The sequence below is a fragment of the Cebidichthys violaceus genome, unplaced genomic scaffold (assembly GCF_023349555.1).
Source record: "Cebidichthys violaceus isolate CVI_PGR_0920_01 unplaced genomic scaffold, fCebVio1.0.p SCAF_3, whole genome shotgun sequence".
Taxonomy (NCBI): Eukaryota; Metazoa; Chordata; class Actinopteri; order Perciformes; family Stichaeidae; genus Cebidichthys; species Cebidichthys violaceus.
In genome coordinates, this window is record NW_027176483.1 from 19,708,475 (window position 1) to 19,731,534 (window position 23,060).

Sequence of the window (23,060 nt, forward strand, 5' to 3'; positions counted from 1 at the left end):
GAGGAGAGAAAGCACAAAGACTCTGAGGAAGAATTAGTCATGTGGAGTCAGTGGGTCTCTTCTTCGTCGTTTGATCGCCGTACCCTTTTTATGTACAAATCTTCAGTGAGACTTGAGTGGCTCAGCCTCGGCTATTGTCCACGTCGCTCTCTAACCAGTCGATCCATTGTTTATAGAAGCATGTTCCGCATTTTGTGCGTTCTCCTTGCCTACCTGCGGTTACTGTGTATACAGCGTTGTGTTGGGCGGTAGCGACATTACTGGTTTAACTGCATTTCTCTGGAGCTCAACCAGCTGCTGCAGGGTCTGAAATTGGCACCCGTCACTGGAAGGTTAATGTTGTCAAAATGATCTAAATATGATCACCTCATTTAGCACATAGATTAGAAGTAGCAGACCAAAAAAAAATTTCTTTCGTGCCACCGTGCACTGGCATATGACGATGACGCGTCACTTTAAAGAAGGACCTGTCACAGATGTTGCAGATATGAGCTTCTGTCTCATCACACAGGATTTAAAATCCTGGCTAGGGTTCCTTTAAAATGTTGTGTGGGCGCAGCGTGGGCGTACAGGGAAACTCTGGATGTCGGCCTTGTTGTTTACTTGACTCACATTTGCAAGGAAGTAAGTCAACAGTGGATTTGATTACAGAGGAATTTGCAATAAGCAGAACTTTTTTTCCCCATCACATCCACATTTGCATATTTTTGTTTGTGTGTGGGTTAGGGGTGCAACGGATCGCAAAACTCTCGGTTCGGATCAGCAAAGAAAAGGGGAGGAGACAAATCTAACTTTGCTTTACGTTTATTAATTAAAGAACTTCGAGAACACTTAAAGCAAAGAACTTCGGGCTGTAGTCTTACATGGCAGGACTCTGGTTGTGGCGGCCATGCCTTTCTGTGACCATCATACACTGCGTGCACCAGTTACATGATATTTCCTGCGTCGACCAGCAGCGTAGCAAGATCACGTTGCCAGGTCTTTAGCCTCAACTGTTTTGAGTGTACCTCTGATACAATCATAGATGTAAGCCTGTTAAGATCATTCAGAACATGAATGTGTGTGAATGCGCTTCAGTGTTTGTAACATAACAGACTGTCAGTTTACTGGGATGGGGTTCAACTCCCTGCAGTGTCCTGCTGATTGTATTTGGACTCACATGAAAGTTAACAGAACAGTATTGTCATTTGCTTTTACTTGAACACTTCAATTTAACACTGTTTTCATTTTAAGCTCTTCTGTAACTTTAGATTGTAGTGTGAAGCATTCATTGTAACATTTAACCTGATTTTCATGTAGAAGCTCTGGACAGATCATTTATACTAATGCCCACTGACATGGTTTGAGAACCACTGTTGTCTAACTTTTGCTCTCCAAGCATCTTAGTTTGCACATATTTAGATCAGAGAAGTCTTTTTCTCATGGTGTGACCACAAACTCTTTTAATAAGTTCGGTGTTTGGGCCGCTGTAATTATAGAATCCTGCTTACATCCGTGGTTGCCAGTAGGTGGCGCTATGACTGAGTTAATATTGGCATGCAGAAGTTCTAAAATCATGACAGTAATTAAGCATGTCATGTTTGGGACAGTTTTGACAAAGTACAGTTGAGTTACAACTAGGGCTGGGCAGTATACCGGTTTTCATTTCCCGTATGATATGAATTTTTCATATACCGTCGTACATATAGCCGAAACAACTGTTGTCACTCTTCAACAGGAAGCAAAATGTATTGTTCGCCACGAAGAGTACTACGGTTGGAACTACTTATGTAGTGAGAGGGACCCCTAAGTTATGGTTATAACTTTACAACACAACAATTAATAACCCACAACTAACGCTCTTTAACAGTTTGTTAAAGTATGACGCCTTGAAATGGTCCAAAAACGTCCTGAAATTCGAAATGGCCGACTTCCTGTTTGGTTTGGGATATACCTCCTTTTGTACGTCCCATCACGTTCCACATACCTACCAAATTTCATACATCTAGGTGACACCCAAAGTTGGGGCTACTCTATAGGGAGCGCTATCGAGCCAATATGTCATGCCGCAGCTGGACACCCCAATCAGACTGGAATTTTCACCACAACTGAATTTCGTGCCAAATTTGTAAAAAAAAATCACAGTATCCCAAGCACCTCCTTTTTGCGATGAAACTGGTACGATAATAATAATAAAAAACATTAGACATTAGAATAACAATAGGTCCTCCACTCCGACTACGTTGGTGCTCGGGCCCTAATAAAACATTCAAGAATACTCAATACTTATGACATCATCATCCCGTCATAAGTTCCTGGGAAGACAAAATGCTGTCAAGCTTGCGACTTAAGTGACTCCTCCGCTCCTGACTTTCACCGTTAAATGCTTCCAACACGCTCCGTTCACGTGAACACACTACTGCTTTACATCTGTTCACTGACTCTTTGCATTGATATTCGGAGACTTCGGGCAGTACAACTTTATTACACACTATGATGTGTAATAAAGTTACACAAGTTACACAAGGGTTCACAAGTGTGCCGAACCGAGGGGGGTGATCTGAACCGATCGGGGAGCAATCCGTAGTCCGTTGCACCACTAGTGTGTTGCATAAAGTGATACCGGGTGTAATCCTGCACATTGGGGGAAGACCATAGAGATCGGGTGTGTGCAAGCGAGTGGGTGGATGGCACGTGGAAACACTGCACTATTTGTTTGTGGGTTTGAGTGTAGGCAGAAAGGGTGACACTGGAACTTATCCTGGAAAACCAGTTCCCAACACCTGTTTGCTATTCAGATCATCAGAAGTTTAGGTTAGTGATACTGACTGTGGCCGTGGGATGGACTAACATTCCAAAGATGTTTGAGGAGACAGCTGTAGTTTGTTACCGTCTCTTTAAGAAGTGGTTCCACCACAGTGGTACACTGCAAAATGTAATCACTATTGTCAGCTGAAACAACCTGAAACAACACTGATGTTTATGGAATCGCGTGACAGCTTTTGGATTTCCAGAAAGAGGGGAAATGTTTTTTTCAGTGTGAAGTCAGGTGGCTCTGTGCCAAGAAGGGCCATACATACAATTATAACTATGTAAGCACACATGTGGTGCTATAAAACCAAAATGCCAGTCAGGCACAGTTTATACATTCACACAGTCTTCAGAATAGGTCTTATTGACCAAAGTAAATGAAAACTCTTGACGCGCCTGAACAGTCTTTTTTTTATTATGGCAAGTCAAAATGTCTCAAAAACAGGCCTTTCCAATGGTAAATGGTAAATGGACTTGTATATCTCTTTTCTAGTATTCCGAGCAATCAAATCGCTTTAACACGACACCATTCACCCATGCATACACTGATGACAGGGGCTACCATGCAAGGTGCCACCTGCCCATCAGGACTAATTAACATTTATACAACATTCAGTCAACATTCAAAGTCTCGGCTGTCTCTGGTTTTCCGGTTATTGCTGCGATTGATTTAGTTTACTATCAACGCTGATTGGACTTCCACATAAAAGGTAGTGAATTTTTCTCCCTTCGCTACTTAAAAAGACCCCCTGATTGCTGTGATGCGTGTCAAAAATCCCTTATTTGTTCTGTTTTGGGGGAAATTGGAGGCAGGAACTTCACATGTATGATTGTGTTCTTTGTGTACATAATATACCAAAAAAAAAAAAATCACATTCCTTCTCTGAGACATAACTCAATCAAATCTGAAAACAAACGATGATGAGGATATCCCACGTGTATGTGTGGCTTAAGACGCAACACGCATCAGTACATCGGCACCCATTGTTATCTATGCGTGGCTGCACATTGGCGGTGAATTGACGCATCATCGAGGATAGTTCATTGCCCCATTTCCCCATTGACGACGTGAGACATTTCCCTAGAAGAGCGGATTGACGCATCACAACTACTATACTAGGGCTGCCCCTCCCCCACAAGCATTCCTGGACAGGTGCAGAGATACCTGTGGTTTGTGACGGTGTTATGGATGATTATTCTACAGTAAATACTCGAGGGACAACTTTCAACAGTTGCTGATTTGTCAGCCATCAGGTGATGATTTGAATGTGCTTTGTTTGTTCTTAGTAGATCTTAATCTTGGTTTGAGGCTTTAGATTAAAAAGTGTCCTCAGACTGTTGTTGGCATCTTGCTCAGGCTTTTATCACATCTGCAGTGTTCTCTTTTACTTCACACACCCGGTCTGTGTTTAACACCGCTAAATGATGTAACACGAGGATATCATTCAATGTCTATTACAAATAAACAGCCATACATCTGCTTTCCACAACTTGCGAATCATCACATTTTCAAGTTTTCTTTGGTGTCAAAGTAATCCAGTGATGCTTCCATCTTAACACATGGGTACATTGCGAACAGGAACAGGACTTTAAAAAACGCCTGCTGGAATGGAAGTGCAGCAACATATTTTTTGGGTTGGAGTCTGCGGGGTCCGGTGATTTATCTCGGTGGGTCAGGGACGGCCGCTCAGTGTGGGAGGATCCTCTCGTGGGACCTCTCCCCGGGACGCTGGCCTTCACCGGGTGAGTTTCGCCGCCGCGACCGGCTCTAGGTCGACTTGGAAACGGTGGCTTCGGCCCCTCGCCCAGACCTTGCCGCGTCCCCTTAGTCGTGGACTGCTTCCTCTCTCCCTGTGGGGAGGAACGGGACTGGACTGTCCTCAGTGCGTCAGGGGTTTGCAGCAATGTCTGCAAACCCTCCCAACCCGTCTTAAAACAGAGACCCCCGTCTTGTTTACCATGCACAAACTCAACTGACGAGTCACCCACGGAGTATTCGACAAACTTGACTCTCAGGGTTGGAAATCAGCCAAAATGCTGGTAAAACAATGGTAATTGATTGAGTGACTGTGGTCACAGTGGCAGGAGGAAGAAAAAAAAAGGTTGGGCCCGTTCCAACCCGTGGGCTGGAACGTATCATTGTTACACCCTCCTTTTGAGTTTTCCATTGCTGACCGGGGAATAGAAGCAGCCGCTGATTCCAAGTGTTGTGGAGCTGCCCGATGTCTTCCAGGGCTACAGAAGAGATGGCAATGACTGGACGCATAGGGCATTTAAGTCAGCAGAGACCTGTAAATGGTCTCTAAATCTAGTACGACTCCATTTTCTTCCATTTCAAAATGTGCTGATTTCTGTGTTAATTGCTGAACAAGGAGCTTGGTAGTACACCTTTGGTTTTGCCTTAAAAACAACTTCCTGCTGTGTTCTCACTTGTGTGTCTGTCTCTTCCAGGCGAACTGTGAGTGGGAGTGTTAGTGGAAGTGGTAGCAGTTATACTGGTTCTAGCTCCAGGTCCTCGTCCAACTCCCTCTCGCGCTCACGTTCTGGATCCAGAAAATCCAGGTACTCGCCACGAACACCCTCATTGCCATCAGAACTGCAGTTTGCCAACAATTTCCTTTTAAAGAGAAGTTGTTGACCATATATTGCATTTTGGGGGGGGGGCATTTATTTACGTAAATGGCCTTGTTTGTGGACAAGCAAATTGATGGAGGCGGGATTTATGATGGTTTACTGCAACTACAATTGGCTGCTTTTTGGTTTCGGTACTATCAGTATTGCATCTTAATTATCTTTTGCTTTCATCTTCAGTTACTGTGTAAATCTGCAAGTAAATATCAAAGATATAAAGGAATATTAAATGTTCTTGTGCAGTGCCTGTTCAGAACCGCTTGAGTGATTGGCCTTTGGTGTTGCTGCTTGAAGGTTTTTTGAGAACCGCTCAAACACAAAACTTGACACGACTCTTCCTTGGGCCCTGAGCAATACTCCTGCCCCCCACACACACACACACACACACACTACTACTTTTACAATATTGGTGTAAAAGTAGAGCATGGCTTTAATTAGCAACCTTTTTTGTGTTGTAATGCACTGAATTCAGTCTTACTGACGGGGGAAAAAAACACGGCTTACGAACTTTCACACCAGTGAAATACACTCTGGTTCCATTTTGCTTCCAGTTGGCTCTCCGCTCGTGTTCACTCCAGGGAAGTGAAGGAGAGTCCGTTTTTCTTATGTCAGTATATATATGAAGGTATATTTGTGTCTTTATTATTTGGCTGCAAAGCAAAAACCTTTGCTTTAAAAAAAAACCTACGCTTTAAAAAAAAAAATACGCTTTCAAAAAAAACCTACGCTTTAAAAAAAAAAATACGCTTTCAAAAAAAACATCCGCTTTCAAAAAAAAAATACGCTTTCAAAAAAAACATCCGCTTTCAAAAAAAAACATACGCTTTCAAAAAACAACATACGCTTTCAAAAAAAACATACGCTTTCAAAAAACAACATACGCTTTCAAAAAAACAACTACGCTTTCAAAAAAACAACTACGCTTTCAAAAAAAACATACGCTTTCAAATAAAAACATGCACTTTCAAAAACAACATACGCTTTCAAAAAAAAACATACGCTTTCAAAAAAAACATACGCTTTCAAAAAAAACATACGCTTTAAAAAAAACATACGCTTTCAAAAAAACAACTACGCTTTCAAAAAACAACAACTAAGCTTTCAAAACTAAAAGCTACGAGTTGAGTTTGGACGTAGTGGGCGGGGCATACACTGCTGAATGAGCAAGGAGTTTCTATTGGTGGGTTCGACTTGGATCCCGGTATCTGCTTCCACTGTAAACACTGCATATATCCCAATCCAGCGGCTGCATCCTTCGGTGGACCCAGCCCACGTCGGCCACGTCCTTTGAGGACCACAAAGGCTTGACCGAGCGTCCTCCGAAATGAGACGGCCTATGCTACAGAGGACTTCCTGTTTGCGTGACCAGCTAACTTTATGCTGCCTATATGTTGATGAAACAATATAGGCTCCCGTGCCTAGAATGCCTACTCAGAAGGATTATTGTGTGTGTGTGTGTGTGTGTGTGTGTGTGTGTGTGTGTGTGTGTGTGTGTGTGTGTGTGTGTGTGTGTGTGTGTGTGTGTGTGTGTGTGTGTGTGTATATTTATTTATTTCTCAATGAGTCTTTCTAGTAAAGAGAAGAGCCTGGATACTTGCAATCCTAAGGCCTGAGGACAGTTAACAAAAACAACAGCAGCAAAACAAATGTCAGCAAACGTGTTTATTAACTTGCAGTAACACATATGGACATACTTTACTTTTTTTCTATAAATTGTCCCTTTTTTTTTGCTTGCAGGATTATTTTCTCCAAAATTGTCACATTGAGAAATCAATAATGTTATCACAAGGATGCAAACTTAGAAGATTGACACATTTTACACAGCAGAATATACACAAATTCACACAGCAATCACTTACATGGATGTTATTGTGGGATTAAATAAATAAAATAAAAAGGTGACAGTCACAACTGTCATCTGTGTGACAGCAACAATAACACATCAGAAGTGTGTTTTCCTCTCTACTGGTTTGTATTGGATGAGAGCTAATGTAACTGTAACCTTAAGTACAGGATGATCAAATGGAGATATTACAAATGGACTAATGTCTTAATTCCACCGGTCGACCTGAGCTCTTGTTGGTCCGTTTATGGACATAATGAAGCATAAATCATCTGTAAAATCGTCACAATCTCAGTAAGATATTAGTCAACATCTGAAGTTTGAAAGTGAAGCCATTAAAAGTTACTTTCCAAGGCCAGCTCGTTTGTCAACTACAAATGTCACGTAACTTAACCGATCATTTTAACAAACGTGATGTTATAAGCTCCCGGTAAGGGAGGAACGTATGCCTGAAGCATGACCGTTAGCTAAGGTTAGCTACGCATGTATGACACAATTTAAAATAAATCCTGAGCTTGGTTTTCTCCGACCGAGAAAGTGAGGCTTCATGTCAACACAGCAGCCCTCCATGAAAAAGAGACTCCACGACACGAACATGAAAACAAAGTGACCAAACAGAGCAATATAATGTCAAGTTACCTCCATGTCGCTCATCACAGTAACCTCCCCTCACTGTTTACAGTGGAGGCAGATACCGGGATCCAAGTTGAACCCACCAATAGAAACTCCTTGCTCATTCAGCAGCGTAAGCCCCGCCCACTACGTCCAAACTCATATATAACTCATATATAACTCATATATATATATATATATATATATCCAGCAGAAGTGATGCAGAGCCCTGAAGCCCTCGCTACAGAGCGCTGTTTGCGTGTTTATTCAACGTTTATTAATATTGAATGTGTCGCGTGTCCAAATTGCACCAAATTCGACAAAGCACTCCCTTGGGTCTCCAGCGATTCACCCGCCAAATGTGTAGATGGGATCGATGGATAGATGGGAGCAGTTGTCGAGATTTGTGAAGGACAGACAGACAGACAGACAGACAGACATTCCTTGCTTTATAGGTAAATATTGAATGGTTTATTATGATTACACAGCCTAAAACATATTCATTCTGTGTTCTTCTGTCTTGGTTTCATGTGCTGTCTCTGTTGGCAAACCCTCCAGGAAATCCAGGTAAAATAGTTATTATTCAGGGTGTGTGTATGTGTGTGCACATGTGTGTGTGTGTGTGTGTGTGTGTGTGTGTGTGTGTGTGTGTGTGTGTGTGTGCAGACATGTGGCGTATTATACACACAATAGTGATGACGGCACTCGGTTATCTTGCCCTCGTGGTTGACCCGTTGTCTTTTTTCTTTTTTGCCACAGATCGTTAAGTGTGAGCAGCGTGTCGTCGGTGTCATCGGCGTCGTCCAGCGGCAGCTCGGTGCGCAGCGCCGACTCGGACGACATGTATGCTGACCTGGCCAGCCCGGTGTCCTCCGCCAGCTCCCGCTCGCCCACGCCAAATCACCCTCGCAAGGAGCGAGGGCCTGCGCGGGACCGGCCCCCGCATGGACGAGATAAGAACAGGGGTTAGTATGGGCGACAAAGTCCCCATGCAGCAGGCCAGCAATACACAGGCTGCTACACAACAGCTTGACATACATGTCAAAAACTGCCAAATACTGGCCAAGTTTCAAATGACAGCCACCAGGAACACATAAAGGCTGGGATACAAATTATTGAGGGGGGGGGGGTGGAAATATCAGTTCTCATGTTTTGTCTGTCTGCGTCACAGAGAGACCATCAAAGAAAGACGAACCCTTCAGAGAGGACCGCAGGAAGGTCGACCCATCTGGTCCCCCGCCTAGAGGAGGCAACCCCATGCCCAGATCTGGACCTGGTAGCAGGGGTGGCCACCATGTGCATCCCCCTCCTGGTGCCATGGGCCCCCCAGGAAGCTACGGAGGTTCTGGTTCCCACAAAGACATTAAACTCACCCTCCTTAATAAGGTTAGTATTGCTGCTCTTCCCGTTCTAAGGGGTCTGTTTCTTTCTTGACGAGGAATTAGTCCACTCCAGGAAGTCACTGCTCCCTTTTTTGTGCCATTTTTTCCTTTTCCTTCCCTGAAATGTTTCCCTCCCCTCAGCCGTTTTAGTTCCATACTTTCTAGTAGTAGGAAAGAAAATACAGACCGATTTTCTCTGAAAATGAAAATGCAATTATTGAGGTTGAAATGATATTATTGCGCTCAGATTTGACTTGCTTATTGGATTGAAAACCTCGAATGTGTCCTTTTTCATTTTCCAGCAGCAGGCCGATAAGGGCAACAGGAAGAGGTACCTGCCTGCAGACAAAGACAGGCCCGGCTCCCCCCTCAGCAAGAGAATGGCCATGTCTCCAGACAGAGGTGGGAGACCAGCAGCAACCTTTCCACGCTCGCACATCTTTTACCGTTTCTCTCACACACACACACACACACACACACACACACACACACACACACACACACCAGACTAGAACGACGTATTGGAACAACACCGGCTTTTTATTAACAGTCAGGTGTTTGCCGTTGTCCATCTCTCTGACATGATGGATATGATGCAGTTTGTGAGAGAACATTCAGCATACACTGTTATTTGCCTGAACTCATTCTAATCTGACATTTTGGTCAGATTCCACACAAGTACAAATTGGACATGTTGCATAATTATTATCATTTTTAAACATTGACATTTATTGTTGATGTTGCAATATCTGGTCTGATTTTTTTTTTGTAATTTTTAATGCTAAATTAATGCCCAAATTTGTACTGAAATTATTCGTTTCATCATTAATTAGGATAGTGGACAGAAATCTCTTAACAAGGTGTAATAGTTTCTACATTATTTTATTAATTATTATGACAAACATTAGCTTAGTCGCAGCCCCAAATTGAAAAGATTCTAATCTTAGACGAGCTGTAGAAAAGCTTCAGTCGGCGTGTTTGCTTAAATATGAAGTAATTAATGTCTTTGCGTCACATGATAGTGTAGAAGGAAAGCGTCACTTTTAGTGCTAACATCCTGCAGAATTAAAACCCATATGAGCGGCACCACTGACCTTTTTTAGCCTTGTTGTTTTCATTTCAGGGTGCAAAGCAGTACGTGTCACGAGCATGTTCACAGAGACCTTACTTTCCCTTCCAGCATTGCACGTCATGGTTAATAATTAAATGGGAAACTCACCACCTGTTGTGTTCAACCATTGTTGATCGCGTCAATTGACGCAATAAATTCCTCAGTGTGTGCTTTATTGACCGAGACAGCCGTGTTCTCCTGCTCCCGGAGCTGTGTCGGCAGTGCCTTCATGTACCAGCATGCATTGCGCGCGATCCTCTTCATCGGCTCTCTCTGCCGCATGTCTCCGGCCGCGTATTCCAATAAATACGTCGGAATATCCGAGTCAGCCAAAAAAAACCGCTCCTCGTCCATAACATCCTCTGCTCTCAAACGTGGCTAAAAGTTCTGCTTTTTCAGCAGCGTCTAGAGCCCGCCCCCTGGCTATCCAGAGGCGGAGCCTATCCAAGCTGAAACAGCCAGTAGGGCTGGAACTAAGGATGATTTTCAAGATTATAATTGTTTAGTCCATAGAATGTCAGAAAATATTTTGAACATATTTAATATACTACTTCGAAAACCAAGAACGGCAGTAAGTATTCCCATGGGAGAATCTGTGTTTTTGCCATTTTTACAAGAAAATGAGTCAGTGTTGCGGATTAATTTTCAGTCGGGTGAGATAATTGACCATTTGTTTCAGCTAACCGTACAGTACAGTGAACAGTGTGTCAAGATGCACAAACAAATCCCACACGTCACAGAGGTCTCAAGATACTTCTTGTTCCGTTTCTGACTCAAAAGTACTGGGTGGTTATGAATAGAAATGTCTATTCTTTCCATTGCATTGCTATTACACACGCGTCCTAATTTACCTCGCTCAATGTGGAAGTTGAGAAATTTCATGAAAAGTTGAGCCGTTCAGCCTCCAGAACAACAGTGATGTGTTTTATTGTGTTTAACGCTAACTATGAAACTGGTGTTTTTCAGGCCGGGATAAGAGGATCCCTGGCCGACCCATGCTCCCCCCTCGACTGGATCGGCCCAGAGGCCAAGGGCCCCGCCCCGTGCCCCCCCAGGGAGACAGGTCGGTGCAACCTTCAGCACCTCATAGCTGTGTCTGCTGTGACATTTATTCCTTAAAACTTGTGTTATACACCAACAGCAGAAGTAAAAAAAATCATCTTTTTGTGTGTGCCACATCATGTTCACTCAGGACAAACATGCCGCGGAAGAGGAAGCCCCATCTCTCATAACAACAATAATAATGATTATTATGATAATACATATGAACTGACTCTTCAGGGCTGCTTTTGGCAGAGCAATGAAACATTTTAAGCGTTACCGTTTTGGTCCGCTCCCATAGACATTAGACAATTTCTGAACACATTACATAAGAGGTTGTAAAATAATAATTTAGTGACAAGTAAATCTAGACTAGTGCATTTGTAGAGGCCTATTTTAAGCAGTGCATTAATCTACATTACATGTACATGGGATAGAGTGAAAGTAAACTAGTGAAAACGTGACCCTAACTCTTTCGCTCCTCTTCCACAGGAAGCGTCCTCTGTCACCGCCCGCCAAGTCATCTGGCAAAGGCCCGGCGGCGCCGTCGGGCAAGCCGCCTGCTCCGGGCTCCGCTTCAGCCGCCGGCTCCGGCTCCGGCTCCGGCTCCAACAAACCCAGCAACACACTGTCCCGCCGCGAGGAGCTGCTGAAACAGCTGAAGGCCGTGGAGGACGCCATCGCCCGGAAACGGGCGAAGATCCCCGCCAAATAAACGGAAGCCTGCAGACCGCCGACCCGTTCGCCCGCCCGCCTGCCGGTCCACCACCCCGTGCGACCTCGTTGAGCCGGGACGACAGTGAGGGCTTTGAGGGATTGAGCGGTCTCCCCCACCCCCCCCCCCCCCCCCCCCCGCCTTCAATGGACGTGTAAAAATGTTGTATGGTTCATGTATAAAGGCTGTCGTGTAAGTGAACAGGAAGTGGTTTGGCTCTGCTCCCATTTAAAGTCTTTGAGCGTCTCGGCTGCTGTTCACCTCGTCAACGAGAAACGGGAGGAAACATTTGGGCATTCGGTGAGGGACCTCTCAGCCGTGGAGTGTACCGTACAGATACAGAAGGGTAGCGAGTGCTGCTCACTCTGTTCCCTTAGTCAAAAGGAAGCATCTTCCTCATCTGGTGTGATGAAGAACACATTTATACACCTTGAATCTTCTACTCCTGTCCGTCTTTCTCTGTCCACTGTCACACCTTGTACAATAATAGTCATCAAATTCTTTCAAGCGTATGATTATAGAAAACAGTGATGTGTATTGCTTTTTTTTTTTCTTTTTTTTTTAATTTTTCTTCTTTTTAAAAAAATCCCTACAGCTTTGTTTTCTTCTAAGCTCTTAAGTAATAAACCAATGTTTTATTTGTGTAACATTTTTAGTTGGGAGTGTGAGAAGTGGAACGGGGACATTTAGAAACGAGATGTCTTTGCTTTTGTGACAAAAGCCTTCTAAATAAACTATTTTGATAAAGAGAGTCAGTCGCCTGGTTTTTCTCCGCTGTTGTGCAAAACGAACATCTGGTTACTACTGGTTGGATTTATATGAAATTTGCTTTAGAAATGAACGAGGATGAATTGTGATCATTTTTGGTCCCACCTGACCAAAATACCTGCAAATGTGAATACGGCTGGAGTCGATCCCAGCTGACACTGGGCCACATGCACGCCTACGGACCAATGCCGAGTCATCGGTAAACCTGATGTCTGTGGACAACAATCCGGGGTTTGTTGTTGGAAAAACACAGTATGGTACTGGTGGGTTCAGCATCCTCCACACACAAGTTGATAGACTATACTGTGTGTGTGTGTGTGTGTGTGTGTGTGTGTGTGTGTGTGTGTGTGTGTGTGTGTGTGTGTGTGTGTGTGTGTGTGTGTGTGTGTGTGTGTGTGTGTGTGTGTGTGAGTGAGTGAGTGAGTGAGTGAGTGAGTGAGTGAGTGAGTGAGTGAGTGAGTGAGTGAGTGAGTGAGTGAGTGAGTGAGTGAGTGAGTGAGTGAGAGAGAGACTTCCTGTTGAGTAGGAGAGGAGGCAATATACACCGCTATCATGCAGGAATTAGCGTGGTTGATGCTAACATCAAAATCAGCTAACACCTCACTCCAGAGTTGTTCTTAATAGTGATTATTACCAGAGTTACTATCTAGGTACACACCTGGGTTTACACTGCTATTACATATGAAAAATGGCTGACCCCAGCTCCTCTACTAGTCCATGTCCATGTGTTCTTGGGCAAGACACTTAACCCCAAATCGCTCCTGCAGACTGTTGTCGCGGCGTGTGAATGGATGTGAATGCTACGCGGTCAGGTGGCACCTTGCATGGCAGACCCCGTCATCAGTGAGTGAACGGGTGAATGATGACCTGTAGTGTTGAAGCTCTTTAAGCGGTCAGAAGACTAGAAAAGAGGTGCAGTGTAGTCCATTTACCTTTTGATGTTTTGATAAAGGAGCACAGTAGAATTACTCAAGGAAGTCCAAAAAGTATAATTCAATTATAATGCTCTGAAAAATTGTGGCTGAAAATTATGTTTCAATTTATTCCCAGCTAATATTGAAACAGTGCAGTGTCACATGTTCAGTGTAAATTGTCACATGACCAGAGCTGTTTACTTCCTGGTTGCACCGTGAGAAGAGAATGGCTGCATCAAACTGCTTAAATGCATCTATTTTAATATAAAGAGTTGTAGAACCCATCATCTTTAAGGTAGTATTGATTTATGCATTCGCAATTATTCAACTTTTTTCAGCTTGGTCATAGAATGTAGGCACGTAGACATGGTCAATGCTATCTGCTGAAGTTTGAACCTAGCATCAGAATGAGGAAGAGTAAGTGACTTTGAATGTGTGGCATGGGGGTTGGTGCCGGGCTGGTTTGAATATTACAGAAACTGAGATTTTCACAAACGACCACTTCCAGGGTTTTTTTTTTATGGAGAATTGTCAGACAAAGAGAAAATATCCAGTGATATGCTCTGAAAAATTGTGGCTGAAAATTATGTTTCAATTTATTCCCAGCTAATATTGAAACAGTGCAGTGTCACATGTTCAGTGTAAATTGTCACATGACCAGAGCTGTTTACTTCCTGGTTGCACCGTGAGAAGAGAATGGCTGCATCAAACTGCTTAAATGCATATATTTTAACATAAAGAGTTGTAGAACCCATCATCTTTAAGGTAGTATTGATTTATGCATTAGCAATTATTCAACTTTTTTCAGCTTGGTCATAGAATGAGTAAACGGGTTGACCGGTGGGCTGACTCCGTTCTTTCTTTCAGTTTTTGAGTAAAGTTCTGGAGGAGCCCGAGCCCTTTCTCTCTCTCTCTCTCTCTCTCTCTCTCTCTCTCTGTCTCTGTCTCTCTTTCTCTCTCTCTCTCTCTCTCTCTCTCTCTCTCTGTCTCTCTCTCTCTTCTCTCTCTCTCTCTCTCTCTCTCTCTCTCTCTCTCTCTCTTTCTCTCTCTCTCTCTCTCTCTCTCTCTCTCTCTCTCTTTCTCTCTCTCTCTCTTTCTCTCTCTCTCTGTCTCTCTCTCTCTTTCTCTCTCTCTCTCTCTCTCTCTCTCTCTCTCTCTCTCTCTCTCTCTCTCTTTCTCTCTCTCTCTCTCTCTCTTTCTCTCTCTCTCTCTCTCTCTCTCTCTCTCTCTCTCTCTCGAACACTACTGGCCACTTTATTAGGTACACCTGTCCCACTGTGCATTAACGCAAATATCCAATGAGCCAATTAAAGTGGCAGCAACTCAGCGAATGTAGCCACGTAGACATGGTCAACGCTATTTGCTGAAGTTTGAACCTAGCATCAGAATGAGGAAGAGTAAGTGACTTTGAATGTGTGGCATGGGGGTTGGTGCCGGGCTGGTTTGAATATTACAGAAACTGGGATTTTCACGAACGACCACTTCGAGGGGTTTTTTTTTACGGAGAATTGTCAGACAAAGAGAAAATATCCAGTGAGAGGACACAGAGGCTACGACTTGAGCAGACTCCCCAAAATTGGACGAACGACCTGTTCTGATGAGTCGTGATTCCTGCTGCAGCATCTTGATGGTGGGGGGTCAGAATTTGTCACACGGTATGTTTCTGAACCATAACTAGTCCTGGGTAGTAGTCACACAGTTCCCTACACCCTTTCCTTACCCACTTCCTCTCTGCTTGTGCATTCAAACAGAAGGTCCGCCAAACTAAGACAGACTTTACGGGTTACATATACAAGTATAGCCTAGAAAACGAGAGAAGTGTTCAATTGATTTGGAGCTATAATTTTATTTTTTCTCCAATGCCTTTGCAGGGACTTCTGTGGACTTCTGTGGAAACTGCTGGCAGCCAATGACAGCGGAGCCGGTGGGACTGAAGGGGACTGACCGGTGGGAAGTTTAAAAGTGAATGCCCCTAACACATTCATGTTGATAAGAGGAGGTGAGCGTCTGTCCATAGGCGGTGTGTAGATAACATATTACATCATACACACAAACACACACACACTGGGACATGTCCACTACGCGCCACCCAGATGTATAAATGAAGCTTCATTTGCTTTACAGTTGCTTGATTCTAATGTTTTCCCCTTGACATAAGACAGAAGAAGTCTTGCATGCATAGGCTTGTAGTCCATTTCTCATACATCTGCCATTCACTCCTCACGCAGGCTCACTCATTATTCCCTTGCTGTCATTGTTCGGGACTGTCGATCACGATATCAGCTGTTTAGATCAGCTGGTCTCCTTTATCCAATAGCACGACGACACAATGACATCGTTAGCCTATCGTCTTGCTGCTGTCTCTTTTTAAATACGATTGTCTCTCTGCCTTCAGTACGTTCATGCCGCTGTTCCACCTCCCCATCTCCAGCCAGTCTTCAGCAGCTTCATCAGCTTCATCAACTCATCATTCTATCAGCCTCATCAGCCACCATTAAGTGTCTGGATTCTCCCCCCCCCCCCATTACAGATCTCCCTGTAGAGTCCAAGCACCAAAGACTCTCAAGACTTTTTCATCACACATCATCCGTTCTTCATCTGACTTGTCTCTCCTGATTGAGAGATCCTGATCTCCTGATTTTCCCGTGAAATATAGTAACAAAACATCGGTTGCACTACGGAAATAGGATACGTACGTTCACCTGGTTGTACGGCAACCGTCCACCAGCGCTCCAGGATCCAGCCGAGTCTCTGCGAAACGTAGGACACTACAGCTCATTCTGAAGTTGACTGACATTAATGGCTTTCTTTAGCACAAAAACACAAAATAAATAAGGAATAAACCCACAGATGTAAGCATATCTCTTCTTGTTGCATTTAGTGTGCCCAATGCGTTTCAGCTGAAGTTGTATCTTGAAAACAGGTCAATATCCTGGGATTCCTACAATAGAGTGGTTCTGCCCCCGGGACAGATAATGTCTCATATTCGGGGGGGAAAAAAAAATATGAATCCCACGAGAAATCTTGACAATCAAGGTTCCATGTGAGAGGGTTAGGCATCGGAGCAAAAATATAGCTCCAGAAAGGAGCCACAGCACAGAGGAAAAGGGCAGTAAAGGAATCTCAAAGGGTGGTAAAAAAAATACGAGACGGATAAATGAAGGGAAGAGATGGAGAAGGTTCAAGACAGCCAATCCCTAAAAGTGACATTCATTCATCTTCAGAAGACAAAGCCCTGCAGCGACCATCGGACTTGTAACTCTCGTCCATCAAAAGCAAAGGAGGAAGTTGTGTGACGTCGTCGCAGAGCCACAAAGTCCACTGGAGGAAGTTGAGGCGATTGGATGTGTTTGTTTCCTCATCATGCAGTCGGTGGGGGATGCTGCTGAAAGATTTCTCTTTTTTTTTTTTTTTTCAGATGGTGCTTTTTAGGCCGAGAGGAACTGCATTGCTACATGCAGGCAATTCCTGCCTCTGATGTTGAGCAGGTTATGGAACCGAAGTCATCTGAGTAAATCATTTTAATGAGGCATTAAGGCAGTAAAATGAAAGATAACCAGGGAGGAATTTATGCCTTTATGGGATGTGGATTATCCCATAAAGGGATATACAAGGTATATTTGAACGATGATTGACCAGTGTGTTTTGATAATAAGCTGTAATATTTTACACAGTAAAGTAAAGCAGACTGGGAGGAATTATCAAACCCTAGGGAGGTGTTCCAGGCACGACCGGCTGGGAGGAGACCCCGAGGGAGGCCCAGGACCAGGTGGAGGGACTATATCTCCAAACTGGTCCTGGGAGCTCCTCGGGATCCCCCAGTCAGAGCTGAGCTGATGTGGCACCGGGAAAGGGAAGTTTGGGGTCCCCCTGCTGGAGCTGTTGCCCCCGTGACCTCGATCCCGGATCTCATGAGATGAGATGAACACAAAGATAGATGCAGCCTAATCATCTTTAAAATGTTTTCGAACAAAATATTCTGCTTTAATCTATATTTGTTGGCATTTATCCTTTCAGAAAATTCATTTTCACTCCTGTCAAACACTGGATGCTCTCCCGCTCCTGTATTCACTGGGTTCTAACAGCAATTAAGTTTATATAACCAACAATAACATCAGATCATATTTTTCTTTTTTCCAGTGTGATGGCTTTACAACATATGTGGACAGACATTTGAGGCTTGAAATCAATACTATATTTGAATTATGACAATAGATGAGGATAGAGGGGCGTCATTACCATAGTTTATTATTATTCATTTTTAAATACCCGTGTCCATTAAAGCCTTTTTTTTTTTCATGAGATAATTCTGAGATGAAATTTGCGTTACGCTGTGTCGTGAAAACACAGGAGCACTGTTGCTGCCATATCCAGTTGTTTTCATATCTCCATGGTGCAGCAGTACCTTTCATATTACATGTCAGTTATCATATTATTATTATTGATGTAAAGCTATTGATCAATGCAGCTTGAAGTCCTATGTCAGTTAATAATAAATGAATGAATAATATGAATTGGCTGTTGTTCTTGAGCCTTACTGCTACAGTATGGCCCTGACCCCTGACCCCTGACCCCTGACCCCTGGATTGAAAGCGTTGCAAACGTTGCAGAAGTGTTCCCATGATGACAAAACGGTCACTTTGACTGGTGGGAGTAAACACTGGCGTGGATGTCACCCAAACAATAAATGACACTGACTGATGTTTTCATCAGGTGGTTGTGAGAGAGGGAGGGATCACATCATTGCATCGCGGCGGAATTCTTACAAAGCAAACAACGGAGACTTTCTTCTGCCTCAGTGCCGTTGAGATATGACCACAATGGTTGGCTAATAACAGCTGTCACCTTATCTCTTTCAAAGGAGCAGTGTTACTGGGACGGCCATACAAACGTTTGCTGGAAATTCTCTTGGCACAAGATAAAAAGGGAGATAAAAATAGAAAACCTGTTATTTTTAGATCTCACAGGTCCGAGGGATCAACAAGTCTGTCTTTGAACTAGTCGTGTTGCCTCATTAGAACTGACGGTCTGACACACAGGAGGGTTGGTTTTTACTGCGTGGGATTTTGTGTCAATGGATCATTTGTATTTCTTAACCTTCTGACATAAATAAACAAACAAATAGATGAAGCGTGACCTACCATGCCATCACACACACACACACACACACACACACACACACACACACACACACACACAAACACATTTCCATCCGTGAAACCTTGCGCTTCCCCAACCCTAAACTAACCCGGAGCTTAAAACCAAAGTCTAAACCCTCAAACAGATCTAAGACTGGCCAAAATGTCCTCACTTTTCATAAATGTCCTCACTCTGAAACAACAAACATGCACAATAAAAAATGAATGCAAGAAAGGATTTTAAATCGGTAGCAATAATTGCCTTGCTCAGCAATGTTTGTAAATATGTAATATATTTATACAGCGCCACATCATACAATACACAGGCACTTCATAACCCTCAGCTCAGCCTCACTTCATAACCTGCTGATGTGATGTCTGGTTATTGCCTCATGTTGGGTCAAAGGTCAAAAGGGCTCTCCGGTTTCAGCGCACTGTTTGTGTTCGGCGCATATTTGCAGGATGTCGTCAGCCTCTCTGCGCTCAAGTGCGCGCGTTTGTTTGTGTGTGCGTGCGTGCGTAGGTAGTAAGAATATTTCTAGGCCGCCCTCGGTCCGATGACAACAGCACGCGACCAGCCCTCACGCCCTACCTGCTGCGACTCCTTTCACTTAGGAAAGAGGAAGTTCAGGAGCTAAATAGCATTTCCATTTCCTCATGCTGCCGGTTTTTCCCACCTGTCTCCCACCGAATAAATAGAAGCCGTGTTGAGCATGGTTGCATTTAAAACACAAGCAGATCCTCTTGTTAACAGTCCGAAGAGAGACAGAGAGAGAGACAGAGACAGCATGGACATGAAGCAGGTGAGTTATAGGACACAGAGACACACAGAGACAGACAGGGCGGTGCTGATCCTCCATACCCGCTCCGGCACTTCAGCTGACTGACTGTCTGCCTGTCTGCCCCTCTACAGATTCTCATCTTTGGACTTTGTCTCGTGCCCGTGTGGACGTGCAAGATGAACCGGTGCTACGATGACAGCGAGCTGAGCGAGGCGGCGGAGAGGAAGCTGCGGAGCCACTACCCGCAGTCTCTGGACATCTCGACTGCGACGGCGCCCGACTCGCCCGTCTCCTGCCCCGTGGCGCTTTTCCCGCAGCAGCCGCCTCAGCACATCCGCGACCGGTCCCTGTCCCCCTGGAGATACGTGTGAGTATCATCCCGACGCGTTGCGCGCGCGTGTTTCATTTAAGGCAGTTTTTTTTTTTTTCAGAAGCGGCACGTGCATTAAATCAGTGACTTTTAAAGGGTTGAACCGCTCCATCAGGTCCCCCCAAACACCGCATGGAGACGATTTGAGGGAAATGTGTTTGATACAGAAACTATGATCCTGAAAATAGGACTTTGTGATCCGGTGTGACTCTTGAGCTCAGGGGGACTTTTTGCTCGGACGCACCTTCCCCCTGGGATTGATTCGCTCTTTTGATGAGCTTCCAGTTACACTGGAAACTCTCAATGAGCTCATAATATAGAAATCCCTATGAGTCTACATCAGGAGGAGTCACAGTTCAAGACCGGCTCGGGGAAGTTGTGAGAACGAGATCCTAAAGTCGTTAAAGACACCAACATCATGTCAGGTTCAAATATGGAGAAACCCCGTTGTTTGCATGTGATGGAAGGAGCAGCCATAAAGCTATTCATAAATCAATTCATATTTGCACAATATTTGCGCACCTCCGGGCATCCTTCCGACCTCGTAGTGCTCGTGCTGCGGTGCACCTTTGCACCAGGCTGTGCCCGCCGATGACGTCAAGCGGAAGGGGAAGCCCCGTCTACACCCAGCTCTGCTGGCATATAGATCCGCTTGGAATGACGTGGTTTGCGTCACTGAGTAAATTGTGCAAACTCTAACCCGTTGCATAATATTATCAACATGTTTGTCAGTGATTGGGGATTTTATTTTATTTTTACCCTGCACTTATAGAGTTTTCCGAAGCTTTCTAAATCCGCTTCTGTAGGAAGTAGGAATCATCTGTAGGAGATCACTGAGATTTTTTTTTCACGTGAGGAATCATGAAGGTTCACGAACTGTGTGATCCATGTCTGGTTTCATCTGTTTTGGGAACTGCAGGGCGTAGTAGTAGTGTAGTCTGTCACCTCCAAGTGTCCATCACAGGCACAGCACGCAGCGCAGTGACTGTGTACCGGACTGCAGTGGTGGGAAGTCGGCCTGCTGCCGCTCACTTTACTCCGGTGTTTCCATTTTATACTACCTCAAACATCTATATCTATATAATTTTACGACATTACTTCATGAAACAAACTTACTTCTTTAACAGCTATTGTCAATTTCAGAGTAACATTTTGCATAAAACATGTATTATTTTTGCATTAATACGTTTATAAGACACATTGTTAAATATGAATCCAGTGATTCTCACCTTTTTTTGGGGGCTTGTGACCTCTCACACAAGAATCTCTGGTAGGGGCCCCCCCGAGCACATAAAGTGAAAACAGTGAATGAGAAACAATGTTGGGGCCCCTGATGGTCTGGGGTCCTCAGCCATGATATGTTTCAATGTGGACTGAGGCCATGAGGCCATGATCTTATTGGATGTCTTCGGATGAGCTGCTCACTGAGTCCCCTCTTGTTCCCTTTTCCAGACTCGTGACGAAGGAGGATCACTTCCCCTCCACCTATGCCGAGGCTCAGTGCTTGTGTTCCGGCTGCGTCCTGATCCAGGACAACAACCCCCCGGTGGAGAGCCACAACTACAACTCGCACCCCGTAATGCAGAGCCGGGTGTTTCTCAGGAGGGAGCTCTGCGAAGACGGGAAGAGATACCATTTGAAGCCGGTTACTGTGAAAGTAGCCGTGGGCTGCACCTGCACCAGAGCCAAAACCTACAACTAAGAAGGGATCCATCCAGACCGGCTGTCACGAGGGGAGGGGGGGGGGGGGGGCACACTACCGTTCATGCTGTGTTTGTTTTAAAATGCACTAAGTCCTCTGGGAAGTCTAACCTCGGGGTGTCAGGTCTGGAGGTGTGATCAGGGACGGCGGAGGGAACTGTGGTCTCTGATGGAAGTTCGACTTCAGCCGACACCCCTGGGATCATTTACGAGGCTTTAAAAGTCAAATCACATCAGCCTTTTTGTAGGCTTATTTATTGTCATAACGGATGACGTCATAATCGATACATTTATAATATGTTCTGTAGGATTTGTTTACAGCTGTGCGTAGTGCAGCTAATGTAAACTGGGTTTTCACGATGTACGTCTTTTCATATTGATGGCCTCGTCGTCGGAGAAAATAGCTATTGTATAGTTTTGTAAAATAATTATTGAACCACGTATAATATTTGAATAATTATCTATTTATTTGGTCTGTTTTGTATTTGACATGTTTGAAGCTAATGAGTGGCTGAAGAAGAAGAAGAAGACTTTGTATTTGCATATGTTGAATACCTTCGAGGGTTCGTCCCAGTGGGACTCAATAAGTCTGATAAAGACGAGAGGTTTAGCTTCTTTGAAGCAAAATAAAGGAAAAATGATTTAAATCAAATTCTTCTGTTTCTATATTCAAAGGTGATATGGCAACCAGACAAAAGGTGCAAAAGCCCCAGATGTCAGTGGGTTTTGGTGATTAGCGGTTAGGGAAGTATGACTTTCCCTGGGGGACGACATAAGAGTCGGGTATTCCGACCTACGTATTCAGGCTTTGTAGGCGTAGTGTCCACTGCGGTCCAAAAAGGACACAAATGAACAGCTTTAGTGAAGTTCACTTGACATTAGGAGAACAAGAAATTAAACCGTACACTGCTACAAAAACGACATGGATAACAACATAAAGTCTTATTTCTATTGGAAAGCTACCGACGAATAGGAAAAGCACAACGATAAAAAGGTGCGATGGCTGAGTTCCATTTAGCTGCTTCAGTTTCAGGGTGCTGGTGTGGTCACACTGAGGAGGGTCATCTCCGTGATGTCTCCTCACACTTCCGATGAATACAGAGCGTCGCCATCTTAAATACCCATAATGCATATCCAAACGTGTGACATACCACAGCAGTCAATCCAATATATAAAATATATGAAAATACATAGTAAATTCAATATTTGCACCAATAGTACATCAAGGCTACATATGTAAAAAAAGTACAGGAAGGTACTGT

At 44.1% G+C, this 23,060-nt stretch overlaps 2 protein-coding genes across 2 annotated transcripts in view; both read left to right on the forward strand.

The window, feature by feature from the left end:
• Nucleotides 1–12,876, forward strand: part of zc3h18 (zinc finger CCCH-type containing 18) — a 39,178-nt gene extending 26,302 nt beyond the window's left edge. Inside the window, exons 14-20 of the mRNA XM_068722787.1 lie at nt 5,242–5,352; nt 8,435–8,443; nt 8,636–8,841; nt 9,048–9,262; nt 9,561–9,660; nt 11,336–11,432; nt 11,903–12,876. Of these exons, the coding sequence (XP_068578888.1) occupies nt 5,242–5,352; nt 8,435–8,443; nt 8,636–8,841; nt 9,048–9,262; nt 9,561–9,660; nt 11,336–11,432; nt 11,903–12,125 (961 nt within the window). The 3' untranslated portion in view covers nt 12,126–12,876. The remainder of the gene's footprint in view (nt 1–5,241; nt 5,353–8,434; nt 8,444–8,635; nt 8,842–9,047; nt 9,263–9,560; nt 9,661–11,335; nt 11,433–11,902) is intronic.
• Nucleotides 12,877–19,617: 6,741 nt separating this feature from the next.
• On the forward strand, nt 19,618–21,800 carry il17c (interleukin 17c). The gene is made up of 3 exons (XM_068723741.1): nt 19,618–19,748; nt 19,859–20,094; nt 21,550–21,800. The coding sequence occupies exons 1-3, from the start codon at nt 19,659–19,661 to the stop codon at nt 21,797–21,799; spliced, it is 576 nt and encodes a 191-aa protein (XP_068579842.1). The 5' UTR covers nt 19,618–19,658; the 3' UTR covers nt 21,800.
• Nucleotides 21,801–23,060: the final 1,260 nt, after the last annotated feature.

Coding starts and splice junctions, on each gene's coding strand:
- il17c (XM_068723741.1), top strand. CDS start 19,659: ATGGTTGCATTTAAAACACAAGCAGATCCTCTTGTTAACAGTCCGAAG. Junction 19,749..19,858: donor ACAGCATGGACATGAAGCAG/GTGAGTTATAGG, acceptor GCCCCTCTACAG/ATTCTCATCTTTGGACTTTG. Junction 20,095..21,549: donor CTGTCCCCCTGGAGATACGT/GTGAGTATCATC, acceptor TCCCTTTTCCAG/ACTCGTGACGAAGGAGGATC.